Raw genomic sequence first — 25682 nt, forward strand, 5'->3', positions numbered from 1 at the left:
ACTTTTTACACACTTATTAATGTGGTTTGCTGTTATGCATGTTTATGTTATTACTTCTCATTATGCCATTACACCATGTTAATTTCTACATGAGTATTTTCATGGATTTTACTTTTGAATTAGTTCATTTGCACGTTTTAAATGGAATCAGTTTGTTACAATTTTACTATTATTTATTTGTTTGTTTTTAATCTATCTGTTATGTCTGGCTTAATAGTTCTACCCCTGAAGCAGCTCTTTTTGTGTGGAATGTGGCCACATCAGGTGCTTGTTTTAATAAATTGTCTACTTGTATGCCTTTTGTTCTGCTTCTTGTTTTTTGCTGCTCTGCCTGATTGCAGATTGCTTCTTTAATGTGTTTATAACTGAGTGCCAGCCATGCCACACTTCACTTAGATTCCACTCTCACCTTCAAACTAAATACCATCGCATTAAGGTGCTTTTTCACAGAACATATGCATAAATATGCCAGTATTCTGATCATTTAAACTATTCTGGGCTACTGCAATTCATCTTTTAAGGCAAGCTTACAGAATGTATGCTAACTAACACACATTCCTACAAGCAATCAAGTTCGCTGAAAGTTGGGATATAACATGGAAGACTGGATTGGCCTATTGACGTTTGGTTACCATCATCATCTACTATCTTTAATCAGCTGTGATGTTTGCACTGATTGTGGTATATTAGAAGTTTTTAACTAAATAAATATTAGAACTGTTAAAAGAATATAAAGTTCATTTACAGAACTGTGCAAACATTTGTACTGGTTCTTTGAGTTCAATCTCTCATGGTTTGATACCCTGCCAGTAACCACTAACTAATTTTTGTTTGAGAGCCTCACTACTACAAAAAATTGAGAAATAACAACTTAAATCTGTGGCTCTCAAAGCCGATCTTACCCTTCTGTCCATTCTTTTCCCATGGAAACACCTATAGGTATATCAAATGTGTGTCCTGCTTTCTGAACATCAACTTTTATGTGCATATAACTTAGCCAATTTTATAAATACCTACTTCAGAACATAAACCCCCTAAATCTATAAAAGTCACCAAAAATTGCATGTACAAATTTGGGTGTGTTCCCAATTTGCATATATAATTTAATTGAATAGTGAGCCAATTAATGCCAATAATTGCCTGTTTACCAAGCAATTGGCACTAATTAGATTTAATTGGAACTTGCACATGTAAAATTAGGTAAGATCCGTGGCTAAATTTTATACGCAAGTAAATAAAGGGCGTGGAAATGGGAGGGTCATAGGAGGAACGGGAGCATTCCTAGCATTTATGTACTTTGATATAGAATAATGGGGATATGCGCCAAATGTAGGCATGTACATTTGCACCATGTTTCAGTTGGTGAGTTCTGGGTATAAGCTCTATTCTATAAGCCGCACCTAACTTTAAGTGTGACTTATAGAATAGAGCTTTTTTTGCAACAATTTGTCATGTGCCATATAAAATCTAGCCCAAAATGGTGTTTTACACACTCTGATCACTTATAAAGTTACCCCCTTAGACATGTCAGTGCCACTGGTTTCCACTTTTAGGGGGTCGTTTACTAAAGCTTAGCTCAAGTTATCTGCAGCAGGGCCCGTAGGAATAAAATGGGCCCTGCTGCAGGTAACTCAAGCTAAGTTTTAGTAAACAACCCCCTTAGGCTTAAGGAAGGCTTTTCAAATAATGATAATAATCTGGAATTCCAAAATACAGTATACTAAGAGAATACAATGAACATCTGGATTCTCAAACAAGAAAAATCAAATATAGCTCTACGGGAAGAAGCAAAAGAAAGAACAATGTAATCATTTTGTCGAATTGTAAAGAAGCCTACCAATTCGCTAAATGATATTTTGAAGCATATCAAACATAGATACATAGAAACATGACGGCAGATAAGGGCCAAATGGCCCATCCAGTTTGCCCATTCTCAGCATCCACTAGCTCCTCCTTTCTCTAAGAGATCCCATGTGTCTGTCCCAGCTAAAATGTATCAAAATGGAATGTAAAAGTATACCTTGACAAGTACTGCCCAGAGGTGATATTCCATTCCTCATTCTCGGTGTCCATGCAGTTTGTTGTGCTAGGGATAAGGGCGAGTTCTGGTTGGACAAAAGTTGCCATTGCCGTAGCTCTAGCTACCAACTCCATTGCATCCTGCACATAGTGTTCAAAATACGTTTCTGAAGTTTTACCATGAGCAATGAGACCCAAGGGCAAACCTTCAGTCCTCAACTCTTCCACATTCTGTGAATCCCCCAAAATCCAGTGGAAATCTGGAAGCATTACTCCAATTTGCATAGCTACTTCAAAAACACTCCTTGTATTTTCCATGTTGCAGCCAAACATAATGATGGTGGACGTGGTATCCTTAATGCTATCCAGCTGAAGGTGCAGGTAGTTTGAAAAGTTGCTTTTGGAAGTAAAGTTTGCAGTGATGTTTATAATGGATCCAAGATGGAATTTGGAATGATTTTGTGTGAGCTGAAGAAAGTCTGTGATGTTCCAATCTTCTTGGCATAGCATCAAACTGAAATTGTACCAGTTGTTCATTGCCAGAATTGAAAATGTGACATCAGCATGGGAATTTAATGAGCTTTCTATGCCAAGCTGCAGGTGGAGAGGATTCTGTATTTAAAAGGAGGGGGAAAAACAATCATTGGAAAACTGAATAATCTAGATATTCATTTCCTCATTTAGAGCCTAATTACAAGGTTGCATTAAGCAGGTGAAGGGCAATTCTATGAACTGCGCTGTAACATTTATGAATCCATTGCATGAGTAAATGTTTAGAATACTAGCATATAAATACATAGGTGCAAACTTATGTGTATTTGTTCCAATATGCTGCCTAAGCACTGTTCTGTAAATACACGACTATTTCACATAGTATGTATTTGCAAGGAGGCGGGATGTGAGTGGCGGTAAGCCCAACGCAGACTTACTGCTCACTAAAACGGAAGTACCGCTGGGCTACTGTAGCAGCGCGTCATATCCAGCGTTACAAAAACGTTTTAATTTTTGTAGCACTGGTGTGTACCTGGTTACCTCCAGGATAGCACAGGAGCCTTTACTGCCACCTCAATGGATGGTGGTAAGTGCTCCCTCCCCAAAATGGCTACATGGCAAGTGCTTCACTTGCCGCACAGCCATTTCATAAAAAAAACAAAGACCTGCCTTTTACCTACTGTGGTAAAGGAGGCTTTGGTGCATGTCAAAAACATGTGCCAATTTCAGTGCAGGCCCCCTTTTGCTGCAGCTTTGTAAAAGGGGCCGTACAGAATACTGTAGGCTACCCACATCCTTGCCACATTTAGGTGCCCATACTTACACCAGCTCTATGGCTGGTATAAGTGTGTGGGCCTAATTTTATGGGCACCAATACCATGTTATGCTAGTATTCTGTAATGGAACCTAGGTGCCTAAGGGGCTCATTTTCACAGCACTTAGACTTACAAAATTCCATAGTTTACTAAGTTTCATTAGAGAATAAGCTCTTACCATATAGCCTCAGGACACCTCTGTTTTCCAACAGATGATGGGGAGGGATTGGGTGCTGTAGAACTACACATATATATTTTGCTGTTTTCCTTTCCACCCTGAAAGCACTCCTGGGAATTCATTTATTAAAAATCTAGCTAAAATGTATGCACTGGGAAATCTCACAAGTAATTTTAACCTTTTCAGCCAGGGCAATCTACCTAGATAAATACGTATTTACCCAGGTAAATGCTTTTGAAAACTATCTCTTTGTGTTTGTAAGTTCATTAATAAAATACAGGCTTGCATCTCCATCATAAAGCATTAAGCAATGATCGAACATAATTAGTGAGCAATGAATTTCTTCCAACTGTGTTCATATTTAGATTTGTATTTGGAAATATTGATTTTATTATACTCAGATAATTAGACTCAGCCTGGATCTAGCCATGAAGATGCAAACTGGTCTTGGGGTAAATCATAAACCCTGGGATTCTTTATATGGTACCATAATTTCTGCACGGGAATCGAACTGTATTCAATAACAACATGTATAACTTAATCGAGTGGAGGAGTGGCCTAGTGGTTAGAGTGGTGGACTTTGGCCCTGGGGAACTGGGTTCAATTGCCACTGCAGGCTTAGGCAGCTCCTTGTGACTCTGGGCAAGTCACTTAACCCTCCATTGCCCCAGGTACAAATAAGTACCTAAGCCACATTGAGCCTGCCATGAGTGGGAAAGCGCAGGGTACAAATTAAAAAAAAATTGGTTAACTAGCTAATCAGCACTGTTAATTGGATGTTAACATGCAATTATCAGCACTAATTATCATTAAGATTTATGTGCACAACTCGCTAAGCAAATTCTATAACACGGTGCATGTAAATTCTAAGTTATATAGTTGAAAAGTGGGCATATTTATGGGAGTGGAATGGGCGGGTCATGGGAATTTCTAAAATCTATGCTCTTTGTTATAGAATACACCTGCTCCATGCCTAATTTATACATCAGAATTTACATTAAGTTTTAGGTGTCATAATTGACCACGACTAAATTTAGTCATGCGGAGCAGCATTCAGCGTATTCTATAACGTTCACATAAATTAAAGTGTACGTTATAGAATTCACTTTGATTTCCATGCGGAAATTGAGGTGCCATATATAGAATCCAGCCCAAAATATCATAATTTATCAGGGACATGCAGTGAATGACTTCAACTTATCCAGTTCATCCTTGAATATCTGTCCCTTCTCTTCAACCATGAACCACTTTTCTTTATCCTTAATAATATTTATTGAATTTGCTGTATAAACATCAGTATTAAATATGCCTCAAATGTATTCCATACCAGATTTTCATGGTTTACTCTAACTTTGGTTATTATAGAACAATCTAATTAATGAAAGCAATCTTAGGGACCCTTTCCCTAAAAAGTGGCCTGCGCTATCCTCAGCATGGGTCTTTCGCACATGCTAAGACCATTTTTAGTTCTGCCAGTAAATGGTTAAATTTCCTATTTCTGCAATAATGGCAACATGCTAATTTTCCCATTATTAGTGCATGGCCATTACCACGTAAGCTCTTACCGACACTTATATGTAGATGGTAAGGGCTCACACACTAATCCTGCACTAATTAACATGGGGCAATGCCCACGCACTAACCAATTAGCATAGCCATGCCCACTCTCTGCCCCCCAAACACTCCTCCGGTGCTAAAAAATAAAATGTATTTTTTAGTGTGTGGCTAGCGTGCACACATGCAAAAATGAAAGTGAAACACTTGATCATGCTCCGCAGTAATGCATTATAACCTGCAGTAAGCATGCATTAGTGCTTACTGCAGCTTAGTAAAAGGGCCCCTTAATTCAGTCTTTTAACACAGTTTGGGAAAGTGACAGGGATGGTGGGGGAGTTATCAATGTGGACTGCTAAAATGTATTAGTTTACTGTTACCAAAGTTATTAGTAACTAGGAGGCCCTTTTACTAAGTTGCGGTAAAAAGGACCCTGTGCTAGCGGCGGGGGCTGTTTTTGCCACACGCTGAGGCCCTTTTTACTGCAGCAGGGAAAAGAACTGAAAAAAAGGCATGGCCATGCAGTAAGATTACTCTGTGTGGCCATGTGGGGGGGGGGGGGGGGGGGGGGGAGCACTTACCACCACGTAAGGGCCCACACATTAACCCAGCGGTAACCGGGTAGTGTGCGGTGCTGCCCGATTACTGCCAGGTAACTGCTAAAAAATTGTGGCTGATTTTCCCTAGTACAGGAAATGGCACATGCTAGGACAGGAACTACACCAGCACCCACAATGGGCCAGTGGCAGCTCCAAATTAACACATGGTAAGCCTGCATTGTGCTTACCACCGCTTAGTACAAGGGCCCCTAGGTCTCATTGTATAAAATGGGAATTGTGGTAAAATATCACATCTTAACAGTAGCCCACAATGAAAACTGCGCTCCTTGGTTGACAGGGGCTCTTTGAAAACAGAGGACACAGCCTGAATTGCCTCTGGTAGTGGCTATGTAGCACACAAAATTAACAAGCATGATTTTAACACCTAAACATTAATTAAAACAACATGAAACAGATAGAGGATGTGTTTATAGAGTAACATACAGCTTTACCTGATGGATAGTTTAATAATATGCAAGAAAGTATAGCATTAGATAATCAAAGAGCATCATATGACACAACTTACCTGTTCCTAATGCACCTTTTGAGTTCTAGTAGGAGGCTTTATTTGACACAATTTAAATAACAGGAGCCCTAGCAGTAAATCAGAGAGACTGAGATCATACCCATTATAGTATGATTTATGGATGAGGTTCATTCCTGTTACAGTATATGTAAAACAAACCACTGAGTGACACTTACCCCTGTGAGAGAAACAAAATAAGTGAGCAATTAGGCAAAGGACTTAAGGTCATTTAACTGAATGCAAACTTACCACTTTTTAGCAAAAGGTTTACAAATGAATAGGCTCATTAAAATATGCATTGAAACCCTATAACAATTCCAACCCACACTTGATCATTATGCCATTGTCTTGCTCTACTTTAGACAAGCAAGCAGAGTGAAGTTATTTAGCATGACTTGAAATAATGTCATCTGCCAGGGAGAAAGAGATCTCATGGATTTAAACACTGGCTTCTGATTTTTTTTTTCTGTAATAAAGAAGTCGTAAATTAAACAGAAGGAAAGAATTTATTTCAGATGTCTCACTTTCTTTTGGGATGATATGCAAAGTGATTTAACCAGCCAGAAATAGCTGATGAATATCTACCCCTTTGTTTTTATCATCTGTTAAACTTTTACTAAGTTGCGGTAGGGTTAACATGCAGGTAGCGCAAGCCAAATCGACACTAGTGCTGGGGTAGGTCGGGCTTCCGGCAGTAATTTCAAAGTTGGCACATGCTATTTCTCACAGTAAAAAATATTTTTTAATTTTCTACCACAGGGGGCGTTCCCAGCATTAATCGGCAGTGCGGCCACATTAACACTTAATAATTGATTACCGCTTGAGCAGCGTATGAGCCCTTACCATTAGGTCAATGGCTGGCAGTAAGTGCTCAAGCAGTAAATAAATACACGCTACTTTTAATTTGAGTACATAGCCATTTACCGCCCCACTAAAATAAGACCTTTTTCCCAGCTGTGGTAAAAAATGGCTTGCGCCAAATTCACGCGTCCAGACTACCGCAGGCCACTTTTTACTGTGTCTTAGCAAAAGGGCCCCATACCTAGCAATCTACACACTATCCCCCAAATTCTATAAATGGTGCTAAAATTGTGCATGTGCCAAATTTGCATGTGCAATTTAATTGAATAATGAGCCAATTAGCGCTGATAATTGGCCTCTACCAACTGATTATTAGTGCTAATTGGAATCAATTTAAATTTATGTGCCTGGATCCTTATGTAAGTTTTACCTATGGCTAAAAAAAGGGGGCATGGCCATGGAAGGGTTTTGGGCAGATCAGGGGCATTCCTGCAGTTTATAAACTGTTATAGAATAAGGGAGATCCGTGCCTAATTTAGGTGCAATGATTTACACCAGACTTCAGTTGGTGTAATTTTTTCAGCAATGATATTTTGACACCATTTATAGAAATTGGTCTTATATAACCAGGATTTTGTTCAATTCATGATTTATTAATGTACCTAGCTCTAGTCAAAATAGACCCTCATATGCCAACATTTCTTGCAATGTCTGAATATGTAACAATGGAGATTGTTTACAAAAATATGATAATGAATGTCAATGCACATTGCTAGCATGTGATATTCAGAGCAATTCTATAACAGTTCATCTAAACATAGGTGCCCGGAGTGTACCTGGTAGGATCTATTCTATAAAAGAGAATAGGCACTCATTTTCCTTTGGAGAATACTGGCCTAACAGGCAGGGGTGGCCCAAGACAATCTGCCGCCTGAGGTGAGGGGGTGGTCTGCTGTCCCGGCTCTGCTCTGCCCCTGGCTCCACTCAGCCCTGCCCCCCGCAGTCTGACATCTTCCCCTTCCTTCATTTCCCAAATTTACTTTCTTTTATGGCTTTCAAAAGTAGGGGCGGTAGTGGTTCCCATACACTGCCCTGCCGTCAGCCCCAGAAAGGCAGTATATCAAGTCCCATTCCCATATACACATTAAGTTTATTCAAGTCCTATTTCCCAACAAGTCAGTGTTCTTCAATGCAAGTCCTGTGAACCAATGGTGGCCCCTGGGAACCTCCGAGTGCCCCTTCCCCCGTTGACATTTTGTTTTGTTTGTTTTGCTTGTTTTGGTTTTTTTCTATTCTCTATCTCTCTCGCCAAACTCATGACAGAAAGGGGAAAGTGGATAGGGGAAGAGCCACATGTTTGAAAGTCAAGGCATTTCTTACTAGAAAAGAATGTGTTTGGAAATCTCCACCTACTTTAGGATACTCCCAATGAAAAGTTTGAAGATGGACTGGTAAGCAGTTTTATGGCCCTACATGGGAAGATAATGGCAGTTCTCCTTCAGTTCATTTAGCTCCAAAGTGACCCTGACTTAAAAATTAGCGAAGACCACTATTTAAGTTCAAATTTTTAAAATAGCCCTAGTGGTAATGGCCAAGCATTCACTCATTTCCTGTCTGAATTTTAACACTGATGTAGCAGAACCTGCCTAACTAATTTTGTGCTAAGAAGGTGCTTTGAGATGACAACTGGAAGTTGGAGGGTTATCCTGGACCTAATAAGCTTTAAACTGAATGTTAAGAATAATTATGTATAAATTAAAGAAATATCCAATCATTCAGAAAGCATGTGACTATTGAGGACATTTTTGATTCGTGATCATTTAATTTGTGTCCATTCATTTCCAGCACAATTATAGTCTGTGGGACTAGGAAAATGGCCTCTGTTTGCTTGGCTGGGCACAGCAGAGCTGCTCTGGTGCAGGAAAAGCAAAGCTGCAGGGGTCACTTAACCTATCATAGTGAAACCTTTGTACAAGCAGGCAAAATGATGCATGTGGGAAAGAGGAACCCAAACTATAGCTACATGATGCAAGGTTGCACATTAGGAGTCACCCACCAAGAAAGGGATTTAGATGTCATCGCTGATGACACGTTGAAACCCTCTTCTCCATGTGCAGCAGCAGCTAACAAAACAAATATAATGTTAGGAATTATTAGGAAAGGAATGGAAAACAAAAATGAGGATATTATAATGCTTTTGTATTGTTCCATGGTGCAACCACACCTCGAATACTGTGTGCAATTCTGGCCACCACATCTCAAAAAAGATGTGGAGGGGCATAATCGAACGCCCATTTGTAAAAACGTCCATCTCCGAGAACGGGTCCGTGAAGGGGTGGGCCGAATTGTATTTTCGAAAAAGATGGACGTTTATCCTTAGTTTCGAAAATACGGTTTGTGCCGGGCAAATGCATAGGATTTGGGCGTTTTTTGAGCTAGGCATTTTCGTTTTTCAGCGATAATCGAAACCAAAGCGCCCCAGCTCAAAAATGAAAAAATCCAAGGCATTTGGTCGTGGGAGGGGCCAGCATTGGTAGTGTACTAGTCCCCTTGAGATGCCTCTATGCCAGCTTCAAATATCATCCCAAGCTCCATGACAGCAGTATGCAGGTCCCCCGAGCAAATTTAGTGTAGTTGGTGCTGCCCGGACCCATGCAGAGACATGATGTCAGCTAAATGAGCTGTGATTGGCTGACAGAAACATGGAGGGACTTAATGGAAAGGGAAGGATGTCTAAACAACTGATTCATATGGTGCAGTGCTTAGAGCAGTGGCCTGGGAATCAGAAGGTGGCTGGTTTGAATCTCCCTTTTACTATTTTTTAATTTGGACGTCCCCAACTGCACTTGCATGTTTTTTTTTTCTTCCGATTTTTGCTCTCTGCATAGGTCCGTGGGCGTTTTTCTCTTTCGAAAATAAGCTGGATAGTGGAATTAGAAAAGGTACAGAGAATGGTGAAGAAAATGATAAAGGGGATGGGATGACTTCCTTATGAGGAAAGGTTAAAGAGGCTAGGGCTCTTCACTTGGACTAATGAAGACTGAGGGGAGCTATGATAGAGGTCTATAAAGTAAGTGAAACAGGTAGACGTGAATCACTTGTTTACTCTTTTCAAAAATACTAGGACTAAGGGCACGCAATGAAGTTACAAAGTAGTAAGTTAAAAACAAATCAGAGAAAATATTTCTTCACTCAATATGTAATTAAACTCTGGAATTTATTGCCAGAGAATATGGTAAAAGCAAGTTAACTTAGCGAGGTTTAAAAAAGGTTTGGCTAACTTCCTAAAATAAAAAGTCCATAAACCATTATTAAGATGGAGGAGAAAATCCATTACTCATTTCTAGGATAAGCAGCATAAAATGTATTGTGCTGTCTTGGGATCTTGCCAGGTACTTGTAACCTGGATTGGCCACTGTTTGAAACAGGATGCTGGAATTGATGGACCTTCGGTCTGTACCAGTATGGCAGCACTTGTGTTCTTATGCTCTTAATTGTATTTCAGCCTCTCTTACTCTGAATCCCATGGCTGATGAAGTCAGCAGGAAACTGAAACAGAATGCTCATTCACTTCCTGCTCATTTTGGGGACTTTGTAGCTGCAGGCTAGAAGAGTTAAGAAAAGAGGTGGAAAATGAATAATACCATCCTGATCAGGCCTATACAGAAATATAGGGGTCAATGTTCAAAAGGCTCCTGCCAATTAAAATCCCACTGAGCTAGAAGACCACTGATATTCAGAAGCTCTTAACTGGAGTGCCACTGAATATTGGTTCTAGCTGCCTATTTCCTATATACAGTGGTGGAAATAAGTATTTGATCCCTTGCTGATTTTGTAAGTTTGCCCACTGACAAAGACATGAGCAGCCCATAATTGAAGGGTAGGTTATTGGTAACAGTGAGAGATAGCACATCACAAATTAAATCCGGAAAATCACATTGTGGAAAGTATATGAATTTATTTGCATTCTGCAGAGGGAAATAAGTATTTAATCCCTCTGGCAAACAAGACCTAATACTTGGTGGCAAAACCCTTGTTGGCAAGCACAGCGGTCAGACGTCTTCTGTAGTTGATGATGAGGTTTGCACACATTTCAGGAGGAATTTTGGTCCACTCCTCTTTGCAGATCATCTCTAAATCATTAAGAGTTCTGGGCTGTCGCTTGGCAACTCGCAGCTTCAGCTCCCTCCATAAGTTTTCAATGGGATTCAGGTCTGGTGACTGGCTAGGCCACTCCATGACCCTAATGTGCTTCTTCCTGAGCCACTCCTTTGTTGCCTTCGCTGTATGTTTTGGGTCATTGTCGTGCTGGAAGACCCAGCCACGACCCATTTTTAAGGCCCTGGCGGAGGGAAGGAGGTTGTCACTCAGAATTGTACGGTACATGGCCCCATCCATTCTCCCATTGATGCGGTGAAGTAGTCCTGTGCCCTTAGCAGAGAAACACCCCCAAAACATAACATTTCCACCTCCATGCTTGACAGTGGGGACGGTGTTCTTTGGGTCATAGGCAGCATTTCTCTTCCTCCAAACACGGCGAGTTGAGTTCATGCCAAAGAGCTCAATTTTTGTCTCATCTGACCACAGCACCTTCTCCCAATCACTCTCGGCATCATCCAGGTGTTCACTGGCAAACTTCAGACGGGCCGTCACATGTGCCTTCCGGAGCAGGGGGACCTTGCGGGCACTGCAGGATTGCAATCCGTTATGTCGTAATGTGTTACCAATGGTTTTCGTGGTGACAGTGGTCCCAGCTGCCTTGAGATCATTGACAAGTTCCCCCCTTGTAGTTGTAGGCTGATTTCTAACCTTCCTCATGATCAAGGATACCCCACGAGGTGAGATTTTGCGTGGAGCCCCAGATCTTTGTCGATTGACAGTCATTTTATACTTCTTCCATTTTCTTACTATGGCACCAACAGTTGTCTCCTTCTCGCCCAGCGTCTTACTGATGGTTTTGTAGCCCATTCCAGCCTTGTGCAGGTGTATGATCTTGTCCCTGACATCCTTAGACAGCTCCTTGCTCTTGGCCATTTTGTAGAGGTTAGAGTCTGACTGATTCACTGAGTCTGTGGACAGGTGTCTTTCATACAGGTGACCATTGCCGACAGCTGTCTGTCATGCAGGTAACGAGTTGATTTGGAGCATCTACCTGGTCTGTAGGGGCCAGATCTCTTACTGGTTGGTGGGGGATCAAATACTTATTTCCCTCTGCAGAATGCAAATAAATTCATATACTTTCCACAATGTGATTTTCCGGATTTAATTTGTGATGTGCTATCTCTCACTGTTACCAATAACCTACCCTTCAATTATGGGCTGCTCATGTCTTTGTCAGTGGGCAAACTTACAAAATCAGCAAGGGATCAAATACTTATTTCCACCACTGTAGCTAGGTTAGAGACAGTCTGGAGGTGGAGTTTGGGCAATATTCAGTCTGCTAACCAGCTAAGTAGGCAGATAAAGTTAGGAGAGCAAAAAGGCTGTCGTAGCTTTATCTACTGAGTTAACTGGATTGAATAATGGTCTGTGCCTGGTTAACTTCTGGGTTATTGCACCACTCTGGATATTCAGTTCTGGAGGGTGGACATGCCCCAGCATTGAACATCTGGGGTTAATTCAGCCCGCGGCTCTGAGGGATCTACAAGTCGTTTACTGCCACAGGCTGAATATTGGGCCCGTAGTACTTAACAGCGCATTCAGAGCTCAGGCATGAGTAGAGAGGGGCTGAGCAGATTCGGTTTGTTTGTGATGTTGAGTACAGACTATAAAACAGAAGACATATTTCATAGCAAGAAGCTTCACTCTGAAAGAAAAGAGGACTGATAGACACAGGACGGAGGGAGGCAGGGCAAAGGAAACTGTGTCTGATTGTGTTATAGCAATGAGAGTCACACTGCTAGAGTGGTGGACTTTGGTCCTGGGGAACTGGGTTCAATTTCCACTTCAGGCACAGGCAGCTCCTTGTGACTCTGGGCAAGTCACTTAACCCTCCATTGCCCCAGGTACAAAATAAGTACCTAAGCCGCATTGAGCCTGCCATGAGTGGGAAAGCGCGGGGTACAAATAAAAAAAAACCCACGAAAAGGGTCACATACTAGACATGGTATTCTACAAAGTGGTGGATATCCCAGAATTCTGGGATAACAGTATTGAAATAACACCCCTATCATGGTCATACCATTTTCTAATTAAATTCTCCCTAAGTGACCACCTGAAACAAATGGCATGTCCCAGAGTTTGGAAGGAGATCAGAGACAAAAATAAGCTGACCGCTGAGAATTTCCTAGAGGCCTTGGACTATCCACATGTAGATGAAAAGACAACAGTATCAGAACAAGTTGACATTTGGGATACACATTTAGCCAGGACCTTAGAGAAAACAGCACCACTAAAGAAGGTGTTATGCCCCACACACAAACACTCACCTTGGTTTTCTCCAGAACTTCAGATCCTTAAACGTGAAGGACTAAAATTGGAAAGGAGATGGCACAAATCTCACCTGGATGAAGACAGGCTAAATTGGAGGAAACACATGGCAAAGTACCGCCAAGCCTTAACAGCAACCAAAAAACAGTATTTCTCTCAATGCATTGCACAGGCTACCAATTCAACCAAGCAGCAGTTCAGTATGGTAAACAGCCTACTGAAATCCCCACAACAGAACCAACCTGCCCAGTCTTAACTGAACTGCAATGATTTTGCTGCATACTTTGCCAACAAAATTAAAAGTCTCCACCAGGATTTACAGGCAATCCTACCCAGTCCTCAACTAGTCAACCAGGGGTGCACAAACTCGCCCCCTCCTAACAGAGACAGACAGAACACTTTTAATCAAATGACAGGGGAGAGCCTTGACAAAATCCTAAGAGACCTTTGACCAACTACCTGCTCCCTCGATCCCTGCCCATCAAAAATAGTGCAGCAGACAAGTATGGGCCTTATAGAAGGCACCCAAAAATTGTGAACACCTCTCTTTCTAATGGGCAACTACCAACAGCATTAAAAAGGGCAGTGGTCTGCCCTCTGCTGAAGAAAAACAACCTTGACCAGGACAAACTTGAAAGTTACAGGCCAGTATCCAACATCCCGTTTCTAGGAAAACTCTTAGAACAAACAGTCTGTGTTCAACTTAATGAATGGCTAGAAAAGAGAAACTGGCTAGATCCATGTCAATCTGGATTCAGACCCAGTTATGGAACAGAAACAGTCCTCTTATCTCTGCTAGATGAACTTCACAGAAACCGAGACAAGGGATTCACCTCAATGTTAGTACTGCTAGATTTCTCAGCAGCTTTTGATGCTGTGGATCATGATATCTTGCTAGCACGACTGACAGAAACAGGTATCAATGGAACAGTACTTGCCTGGTTGAGATCAGACAGGCAACAATCCGTAATGTTTGGCAGAAACTCATCACCACCATGGACACTGACCTGCGGGGTACCACAAGGATCAATACTGTCACCAACTCTGTTCAATATCTACTACAAGCCACTAGCTGAGCTGATTCGGTCAATGGACACTCAGTTCTACATATACATAGTAACATAGTAGATGACGGCAGAAAAAGACCTGCACGGTCCATCCAGTCTGCCCAACAAGACAACTCATGTGTGCTACTTTTTGTGTATACCCTACTTTGATTTGTACCTATGCTCTTCAGGGCACATACCGTATAAGTCTGCCCAGCACTATCCCTGCCTCCCAACCTCCAGTCCTGCCTCCCACCACTGGCTCTGGCACAGACCGTATAAGTCTGCCCCGCACTATCCCCGCCTCCCAACCTCCAGCCCCACCTCCCACTACTGGTTCTGCTATCCAGTCTCGGTTAAGCTCCTGAGGATCCATTCCTTCTGAACAGGATTCCTTTATGTTTATCCCACGCATGTTTGAATTCCGTTACCGTTTTCATCTCCACCACCTCTATGCGGATGATGTGCAGCTACTCATACCCATTGAACCTGACTTACCTACAGCCTTGAATAAACTGATTACTTGTCTAACATCAATTCAAGAATGGTCTAAACACAACAAACTTTGCCTGAACCCAAGTAAAACTGAGCTTCTCTGGGTCCCTAACACAAGTGGATACATACCTGACATTAAAATCCCTTTTGGGAAGTATGAACTCCCCCTCAAGTCACAAGTCAGGAACCTTGGAATACAGTTAGATTCAACACTTACTCTGATTCCCCAAGCAACCTTCAAGACCTGCTTCTACTATTTGCGACAGCTACGCTGCCTATCTCCTTACATCGAGAAGGTAAATCTTATCCCAGTTATGCATGCCATGGGAACATCAAGACTGGATTACTGCAATGCACTATACAATGGTCTGACTACCTGAACCAGCTCCAGTTGATTCGGAATGCACCAGCAAGACTCATAGAAGGTTGCAAGCGACGTGACCACATCACACTATTTTTGCAAATACAGGCCTAAATTTAAAACTCTACGTCTGATCTTCAAGGCCCTGAAAGGAAATGGCCTTGAGTACCTGAAAAATAGGATGATCCTCCATACACCACCAAGGACACTAAGGTCCTCTCAAGGACTTTCACTAACCACACCCTCTCCAAAAGACATTACACGATGTGATACCCGCAAGCGAGCCTTCTCCGGAGTAGCCCCCACACTCTGTAATGCACTGCCTGCAAGGCTTCGCTTAACACAAGATTATCTCTACTTCAGGAAGCAGGTGAAAGCTTGACTCTTCAACCAGGCCTTTAATGGAAGAAGTAACTAACTTGTTAGTCTCACTCACACACACAAGGATTGACTCGGGCTGCACATACTGCAGTGGGACATATTTATACACTCCTACCCTAGCTGAGATAATATTTAACCATCCCTCTGACCTCATGTGCAACTTTCTTCAAATCAGTCACCTTACTTTCTAACTCTTCCTACGTTCTTACCCATCTATATGTTACAACTTTGCCTTACCCTTCAATACCAATTATAATGTTCTATTACGTATTGTGTTGACATTGCAAGTAGTATATTGTTGGTTGAATATTTTTACTGCTGTAATTGTCTATTGCTCATGTTTGATCTATTCTTACTGTACACTGTCTTGAGTGAATTCCTACAAAAAGGTGGTAAATAAATCCTAATAAATAATAAATAAATTACCTGCCCAGTCCCCACCCTCTAGCACAGCATGTAGTTAATGCATGAATTAGTGTGCACTGTCATGTCACCACTGCAACATTTACTGAGCTTGTGCAGTAAAAGTGCGCACTAATTCATGCATTAACTGCATAACACATTTTAGTAAAAGGGCCATTTCGTGATTAGCTTTTGGAGGCCAAAACATCCTTTCCCAGTTTTCTAGGTTTGGAGCTTAAGGCTTATATCTCAAATTGTGCCCACGGGGAAAGAACATGTCTATTAAAAGTTGTTACTGTGTTACCATACACTAGCTAGCATTAATGCAAGTTATTTATTGGAGGTCCCATTTTAATGCAAATGGGCCTATTAATGATGTTAGCACATATTAACATGGCAACGCAGTTTAGTAAATCTAGTTCTTATCAAATAAATGATGTTTGAAGAAGGAGTTATCAAAGTGGGCTACCATTAAGATATATTATTTTACTGTTAACCCCAGTTCTAGTTATTAGTAACTAGACCTCACTGCATAAAATGAGACCTGTGGTAAAATAGCACAAGTTTGTGGTAAAATAACACACCTTCAGAGTTGCCCACATTGATAACTATGCCTCTTAAGGAGCTCCATGGAGCCCCTGGTTACATAATTTTGTGAAGAGTGTTTTACCAAGTGCAGCAAACACAGTTCAAACCTCTTGACAAGAAATTGATGTCATAATTATAAGAAAAGTCAAAGGCTGTTGCCAGAGAAATGGCTGTTTTATTGACAATGATGAGTTTAATGCCAGGTAGTAGAAAAAAAATAATAAATCATAATGCCTCTGTCATTATAAGTGGTGCAAATGTCTCACTGTGTGAATGATGAGACAGAAACACTGAGAAAGTTGAGGCTCTGAGCTTGTATTTGATACAAAATATGTCATCTCTGTCACTCAGTGCAATCCCCAGGCATTTTGGAATACGTCTAGATGAAAAATGCCTTTTCCAGGCAATAGTTACACTATGTTGCCCTCACTGGGAAATGTACACTGTGTATATTTTTCTTAACAGTCATATGACATTTTATTTACCACTGTGGATAGGTTGGTGACCCTTTTTTCCAAAGGACAGTTTTTAGAGGGGCAGCATGTAGCTCCTGAATCCAGAAAGCACAATAGACTGACAACCACACACATTTAAAGAACTATCAGAACATGTAAGAGACGATTCTGCCCACTTAGGACCAGATTCTATATATGCTGCTAAAAAAATCAGCGCTGAAAAAACCCCATGCTTAGTGCAATACTATAAACCTTGCCTACAATTAGGCACAGTTTATAGAATACAAGGAACAGCCATCCCATGACTAGGCGCAGCCATTTATACCACCTAAAACCTGGTGTAAATGCCCATGTTTTATTTAGGATTGGATCGGGCATGACAGTGCATGTAATTTTCGGGAATGCCCATGAAACACCCATGACTCTCCCATAGCCACACCCCCTTTTGTGATCCTCACTTTAGAATTTTCACGGACCACTTTACAGAATGTGCTCAGAAAGTTGCCCGTGCAAATTCTAATTAGTGCAAATTAGTGCTAATAATTGCTTGTTATCGTCCAATTATGAGTGCTGATTAGCTTGTTGAACAATTAAGGTGCGCATGCAAATTGACTATGCATGCAGATTTGCAAGTGCAACTTTAGTTGCCATTTATAAAATCTGGGGGTTATTGTCCACATAAAATCTGTCCATTCAGCAATTATTTTACCAGCGTTCTGTTTTAGGAACATAAAGTTATTGCTTAAAATAAATGTAATTTGGGGAATTTATAATGTCTTTTCTTGTGAGAGACCTAAAATCATGACCATGTTCTTTCAATATTATATTTTATCAGAGTTGCAGTTTGCCAAAATTTTGCAAAATTTCATATAAATAATTTTGTTACAAAAAAATCAACTCTGGGCATATCTCAATGTAGGTAGTATAGTTATCAGCTAGTATCTGTATTAACTGAAATTGTTCAACTTTTTGATCAGTCAAATAAATATTATGGTAGAAAAAAGAGTTTGTGATTATGCTCCACTTTTGGAACAGTGGAGAATACTCATTAGTACTGCCATTTTTACGTTTGCTTAGCACATTTCTAATTCAAATTGAGTTTGTCTAAATGACATTGATTTGGCGCTCTGATTATTGGAAACTCCCATTCCCAAAATTAAACTAACCCAACAAGTAGATTAACTGCAGTCATAGCACTCACCAAACCATAAGGAGGCAATTATATAACTTAGCACCTCAAATTAGGCACCTTGATATTGCATGCAGAGCAAGATTCCATTATAGCACGGTTTGAGGAGGTCTATAGAACACTGCCCCTGTCCCTTAGGAAAAGTCCCTCTGATAGCCTGGGCTACCTTAAGAACAGTCCCTCCAATAGCCTGGACCACCTTAAGAGCACAAGACCTGCCTCTGGAGGAGATGAGTGTCACGGTGGTGACTGTTTCCTTGTCTGTGCTCACCTCACCCTCTGGTGGCATGAACCGGTGGCTGCTATGAACTGTCACACATTTCAGACTTCAGCCCAGTCCGGACCAGATCTTCCAGGCTGCCAGACTTGCCTTTCTTGTTTGTGCCTGAACAGCACCCGTAGCTGCCTTGTGATTTCGGCAGCTGAGCTTCAGCAGCTGATGGGCTATATTAATCACCTGGAAACTTCTGTGTTTGCCTTTGCATCGTCTAAGGTCCCTGCTTTGTTGGTGCTTTGTTGCACTTCTGCCTAGTCTTGTTTCTTGTATAGTTCCTTGTCTGTTTCTAGTTAGTCTGTGTGTAGTTTAGCTTAGGTTTATTGTTTGTTTCCTAGTCTTGTTTCTTGTTTGTATTTCTGTGTCTAGTTCTTGGTTGATTGTGTCTCTTGCTTAGTGGCTGCTCTGCAGCTTTCAGTCCTGTCTCTTGTCTGTCAGTATTTGTACCCTGTTTCAGTGGCTGCTTGGCAGCTTTCAGTTCCTGTCCTTTAGCTTGTCCATGTTCCTGCCTTGTGTAGTATTGTTTGTCTGTGAGTCCTAGCCCAGTTTCCTGCCTTGCTGCCCATGTATATTCCTTTCCCCTCTGACCCTCAGTCCCTGTTCAGCCTAGTGGGTATCCAGTTCCTGCCCTGTACGGTAAGTCCTGCCAGCCGCCTGCACCCAGGGGCTCAACTCCTGAGGCACGGCGGTCAAGTGCAGGTGAAGTCTAGCTGTTCCTGTCAGAGTTCTGCCTTGTCTCTGGTGTGGGGTGGTTTTGCCTGCCACTGCTGCTCCACGACAGTGGCCCAAGGGCTCATGAACCTAGTTTCTGCCTTGAAAACGTGGCAATGAGCTGGGAGGGGCAGCTCTTAAGGTGGTCCAGGCTATTGGAGAGACTTCATAAGTTTTGCTTTGAGGTCTGGCTAGAGCCAGACCTGAACCTCAGGGAAAAACTGAGGACTTATTGGCTGTGTTTGGGGTGTGGCAACCCCAGCAATTGCAGATTGTGCTTGGCCTACTGCCAGAGGCCACTAAGACTGAACATTGAACTGCAGAAGTTTCCATACCCTATATCTCCAGCCCTGTGAAAGGTACAGACCCGATATTTCCCTTGAATAAATACTTATCTTTGGTTTCATCCCTTTGTCTGGCTGTTTTATTTCATCAGCCCATGCCCAATCCATTCTTGAGGTCTTACACAGAGGTTTCAACTCAGTCCTTGGGACAAACCTAGCCGGTCGGGTTTTCAGGCTATCCACAATGAATATGCATGAAATAAATTTGCATCAATTACCTTCTTGCTATGCAAATCTTCTCTCATGCATATTCACTGTGGGTATCTTGAAAACCTGACTGGCTAGGTGTGTTCCAGGGACCAGGCTGAGAACCCCTGCATTACAGAATACTAGCATAAGTTGACACTGAAATGCCAACATTTAGGTGTGCCCATTTATGATATGGCTGTCTTAAGATGGCACACCTAAGATTGTAAACTGACAATTTACATGGATATTTGAGGTGAAGAATTGTTATTTCAGATAATTGGAAGAGACGATAATGCTATTGTATCTGATTGACTGGGAAGTTAATTTATTATTTTAGTTTAATTGTAAATTCCTTCTAATGTGAAGCTATCTTTGCATGTAATCTGCCTTGTAGCCTTTTGGTTAAAAGCAGAATAGAAATTAATACAATACAATACAGTGCACGTAACTTATAGTAGTCTATAAGGCACGGGTGTAAGTAGGTATCAAAGCCATATCCTACCCATGCTCCACCTAAGTTATGATCCCTCACAGTTAAATGCTGTATCACTTACTTGCTCCCTTACAGAATAGCATTCAGTGCATTTGCATGCATTTATGCCAATTAAGGTGCCATTTATATGTGCAAGTGCACCTAACTGCATGCACCCATTTTAGAATTGTCCTTCATGTGTTGTGCTTGCCTGTTGGAAATAAAGCAGTGATCAATGTTCCCTCTGTTGTTTTTTTTTTTTTTTACCACTGAGCAGCAGCTTAAGAACCTGGGTGGTGGAGAAAGAGAGAAGATTCTGGCTCTCATGCTGGGGGGGGGGGGGGGGGGGGGGGAGGAGAATAAGAGGAAAGATACAAGATTAAGGGCAGGGAGAGGAGTCAAGGAGAGATACTGGATCATAGGCAGTGTGTGGCTTTTTGGGAGGGGGGAGTAGAAAGAAAGTTACTGGATCACAGGCAAGACAGGGAGGGGAGTGGAGATAGAGAGAGAGGTACTGGGTTGGGGGCAGGGGAAGAGGGTTGTGGCGTAGAGCATAACAGTCTTGCAACTCCTCTCTATCTACCCTCTTATGGTACATCATTCCTCCCCGTCCTCTGTAGTCCAATATCTCCTCTTTCTCACATCACTCTCTCCCGTTGTCAATCATCTCTCTCTTTCTCTCTCTCTTCCCTTTCTGCCTCCCATTTTACAGCATCTCTCTTTTCCGCCATTCCGGCAAATGTAAGCCACATTGAGCCTGCCTGCAAATTGGTGGGAAAATGTGGGATACAAATGCTACAAATAAAATAAATAAATAAAATCCAAAATATTGAATCTCAGATCAAAGACTGTGAACAAAAATATTTCCCCTCTCCTGATACTAATCTTTTACATTCTTTTTACAAATTAAAATACTCTTACAATAAGCTGATAACTGATTCAATATGTCATGAAATTTTTCAAACTAAAACTAGATACTAGATTGATGGCAATAAAAGTAGTAGATTACTAGCAAATTATCTTAAATGCAAACGTACTAAAGTACAAATTCCATCTATCAAAAACAGCATTAATGGTATAGTTACCTCTAACTCTGAAATTTTGAAATCATTCTCTTACTTTTATCAAACACTATCCACCTTATAATTGAAAGAGAAAAACGCCTAGATTTCGACCCAAATCGGGAGATAGACGTTTATCTCACAAAAACGAATAAATCGGTATAATGGAAAGCCGATTTTGGACGTTTTCAACTGCACTTCATCGCGGAAGCGTACAAAGTTGACGGGGGCGTGTCGGAGGCGTGGCGAAGGTGGAACTGGGGCGTGGTTATCGGCCGAGGAGAGATGGGCGCCTTTCACCGATAATGGAAAAAAAGTATGCGTTTGTAGCTAGAATTTAGGGCACTTCTCCTGGACCCTGTTTTTTCACGAATAAGGCCCCAAAAAGTGCCCTAAATGACCAGATTACCCCCAGAGGGAATCAGGGATGACCTCCCCTGACTCCCCCAGTGGTCACTTACCCCCTCCCACCACAAAAAAATGATGTTTCACAACTTTTTATTTTCACCCTCAAATGTCATACCCACCTCCCTGGCAGCAGTATGCAGGTCCCTGGAGCAGTTGTTAGGGGGTGCAGTGGACTTCAGGCAGGTAGACCCATGCCCATCCCCCCCTACCTGTTACAATTGTGCTGCTTAATGCTTAGTCGTCCAACCCCCCCAAACCCACTGTACCCACATGTAGGTGCCCCTCTTCACCTCTTAGGGCTATAGTAATGGTGTAGACTTGTGGGCAGTGGGTTTTGAGGGGGATTTGGGGGGCTCAACACACAAGGGAAGGGTGCTATGCACCTGGGAGCTCTTTTACCTTTTTTTTTGTTTTTGTAAAAGTGCCCCCTAGGGTGCCCGGTTGGTGTCCTGGCATGTGAGGGGGACCAGTGCACTACAAATCCTGGCCCCTCCCACGAACAAATGCCTTGGATTTATTCGTTTTTGAGCTGGGCGCTTTCATTTTCCATTATCACTGAAAAACAAAAACGCCCAGCTCACAAATTGTCGAATAAAACATGGACGTCTATTTTTTTGAAAATACGGTTCGGTCCGCCCCTTCACGGACCCGTTCTCGGAGATAAACGCCCATGGAGATAGACGTTTTCGTTCAATTATGCCCCTCCACATCAATCAGAATCCCAAGGAGGAATCATGGCCATAGAAGATTTTCTTACTCCTCTTCAACATCCAAAATGGTCCATTCAGGATTGTAAACTCCTCTGTAATCCTATAGATTCTGAAGAACTCTCACATGCTCTTTCAGATCTTCCTTCTGGAAAAGCTGTTGGTCCAGATGGATATCCAGTGAAACCTTACAAATTATTTATAAAAATCTCTCTTTTCCTTATTTTACTCAATTTATTTAACAATATTTCACCTCAAGATATTATTTTTAATCATTTTTCGGAAGCATTGATAAATGTTATTCCCAAGCCCAACAAAGATCCTCAATTGGTGCAAAATTATAGACCTATTTCTCTCCTCAATTCAGATTATAAATTGTTTGCAAAAATTTTATCCAACAGATTACAGAAGATAATAGGTAAACTTATTCACAAGCAGGGTCTATGCCAGACTTAACACTAGGTTATTTTTCACATCTCACATCTTGCTAAAACTCACCTCCATTCTGTGATGCATCCCTAGATGCTTAGAAAGCTTTCAACAAGGAGGAATGGCCCTATTTATTTTCAATTCTCCAATGGTTTGGTGTCCCTGCAGATTATATCAATAAAATAAAAATTTTATATACTAATCCTATACTAATTCCCTTTCAGATTATATTACTTGCCATAGAAATACTCGTCAAGGCTGCCCTTTGTCTCCTTATTTGTTTAACCTAGCCTTGGAACCTCTTTTGATTGCAATCACTTCATCGAATGCCATCACTGGATTCTCATATAAAAATCATCACTATAAATGCTCTGCATATGCAGATGATATTCTCCTATATATTACAAATCCATCATCCTCACTGCTAGCTTTATTCTCTTTAATCAACAAGTTTTCTACATTTTCAGGATACAAAATCAATCACTCTAAATCTGAAGTATTACCACTTAATGTTCATAGGTCGTATGATTTAATTCCCCAAAATAATTTCATTTGTTCTCCCAACAAAATTAGATATTTGGGTATTGAGTTCCATATTTCACTTCAAGAAACTATCCAAAATAATGGTGATAATATATTGAGTCTCCTTAAAAATCTTCTAATAACGTTTCATCCTCTACATATTTCCTGGTGGGGCAGGCTCAAGACCATCAAAATGATGGTTACTCCTAAGATAAACTATATACTTAGCATGATACCGGTTTTATTCCATACTTCCTTTTATAAACAAATTGACAAGCTTTTGTCTTCTTTTTTATGGAAGTCTAAACAGATCAGAATCTCACTCACAAAACTTAAAGCCCCAAAAGAGAAATTTGGTGTCCTGATTTCCTATCCTATATAATAAAACGCACCTCCAATGTTCTGAAGCCGAGAAAGTGAAGCCTTCAAGCCTTGAAACATTCCTGCAACATCCCATCTCTTCAATTGACGACACGTAATTCAGGAATGTTGCAGGAATGCTTCAAGGCTTGAAGGCTTCACTTTCTCGGCTTCAAAACGTTGGAGGTGCGTTTTATTATATAGGAATAGGATGTGCTCGGTGCTTTTCTGTAGCACATGGGGGGAATTTAATATATGCTGATTAAAGTGGAGGAGTGGCTGGAGGAGGGGCAGGGGAGAGAGGAGATTCACTGGGTGGCTGGAGGGGGGCAAGGGAAAAAGGAGAATTGCTGGGTGGCTGGAGGGGGCGGCAGGGAACAGAGGAGACTCGCTGGGTGGCTGGAGGGGGACAGGGGAGAGAAGAGCATTGGTGGGTGGCTGAAGGTCCCCTCGGGACAGAGAAGACACACTCGCACCCAGCAGTCTCACTCTCTCTCTCTGTCACACACACACACTCGCACATTTACTCTCTCACTCTCACACACAGTCAATCTCACACATACTCTCTCATACATACACACTCCGAGGAAAACCTTGCTAGCGCCCGTTTACTTTGTGTCAGAAACGGGCCTGTTTTATTAATTATATCATAAGGCCATCATTACTCAACAATGTTGTCACTGGTTTCTTTCTGATTCTGATTATTCTCCTCTATGGCTTCTGCTGGAGCAACCTTAGCTCAACCATTTCCTCTTTTTTTACTTACTGCCTATTCTCTGACTTCTTCACAGAAACAGAATCCTATTCTAACACATACTAAAGCCTGTCTCTAAACCTTAGATAACATTCTCAAATTTCCTTTCTATAGGTCAGCACATTCCTCAATTTGGGGAAACCCTGTTTTTCTAATAAATAACAACCCTTTCCTTTGGAAAAATTGGATAGATTGCAATATTTGGGGCTTACAAGATGTTTATAATTGTGATTCACATATTGTACTTCCTTTTCAGGACTTGCAATCTAAATATCATCTCCCCTCATCTCAGTTTTTTTAGATGGATTCAACTATCTCGTTGTCTAAGGACATCTACTAAAAGAAAATATTTTACTTGCTCCAGTCCTTCTATTTTCCAGCTCTCCAAAACCCTGTTAAATTCAGGTCATGTTGCATCATCTATATATATAGACTAATTCTGTCTTCTCAATACAAGAACAGCAACACACTTCTACAAATTTGGGAAAAATAATCACAACTTTAATCAAACCTTTACCTGCTGCAAATTTTTTACAATCAATGTTCTTGTTTTATCATAGAGCTGTTTGGATTCTACGTAAGCTGCATTCTGCAAATTTTTCTCCGACAAATCTCTGTTGGCACTGCCATCAACTACCAGGAACATTAATTCACATGATCTCTGAATGTTCTCAGATTCAGTCTTTTTTGGAAAAATATTTGGAGTACCATATGTAAAATATTTAACTCAGATATTCCTATATCTTTGTCACTAATTATTTTTAAATCTTGTTCTCTGGAACATCAACTGTTTATTCTTCATAGTCGACTGTTTGATATTTTAATTACAATAGCCCAATAAATCATTCTAGCCAACTGGAAAAATTCTTGTTTACTTAATAAATATTTTTGGTGGCAATCTGTCTTGTAATATCACATATATGAACTAGCTTTGGCTAGTCTTCAAGGTTTAATTATTAAGATAACTGCACTATGGTCTACAATCACTGTTCATATGGACTCTCTTTGCAATACTGTTTGAATATTTAAGATTGCATTTGGTATTTTGTTTAAAACTCTCAGGCACTTTTTCTTTGTTCTATTATTAGCTTGGTTTTGTGATTCTTTTACCATTGTTATCT

General features: G+C 41.1%; 1 protein-coding gene across 1 annotated transcript in view; it reads right to left on the reverse strand.

Annotated features, from left to right (window-relative positions):
- GRIN3A (glutamate ionotropic receptor NMDA type subunit 3A) overlaps positions 1-25682 on the reverse strand; it is a 369769-nt gene that overhangs the window by 211394 nt on the left and 132693 nt on the right. Inside the window, exon 3 of the mRNA XM_030194309.1 lies at positions 2021-2631. Within this exon, the coding sequence (XP_030050169.1) occupies positions 2021-2631 (611 nt within the window). The remainder of the gene's footprint in view (positions 1-2020; positions 2632-25682) is intronic.

Source organism: Microcaecilia unicolor, chromosome 2 (assembly GCF_901765095.1).
Source record: "Microcaecilia unicolor chromosome 2, aMicUni1.1, whole genome shotgun sequence".
Lineage (NCBI taxonomy): Eukaryota > Metazoa > Chordata > Amphibia > Gymnophiona > Siphonopidae > Microcaecilia > Microcaecilia unicolor.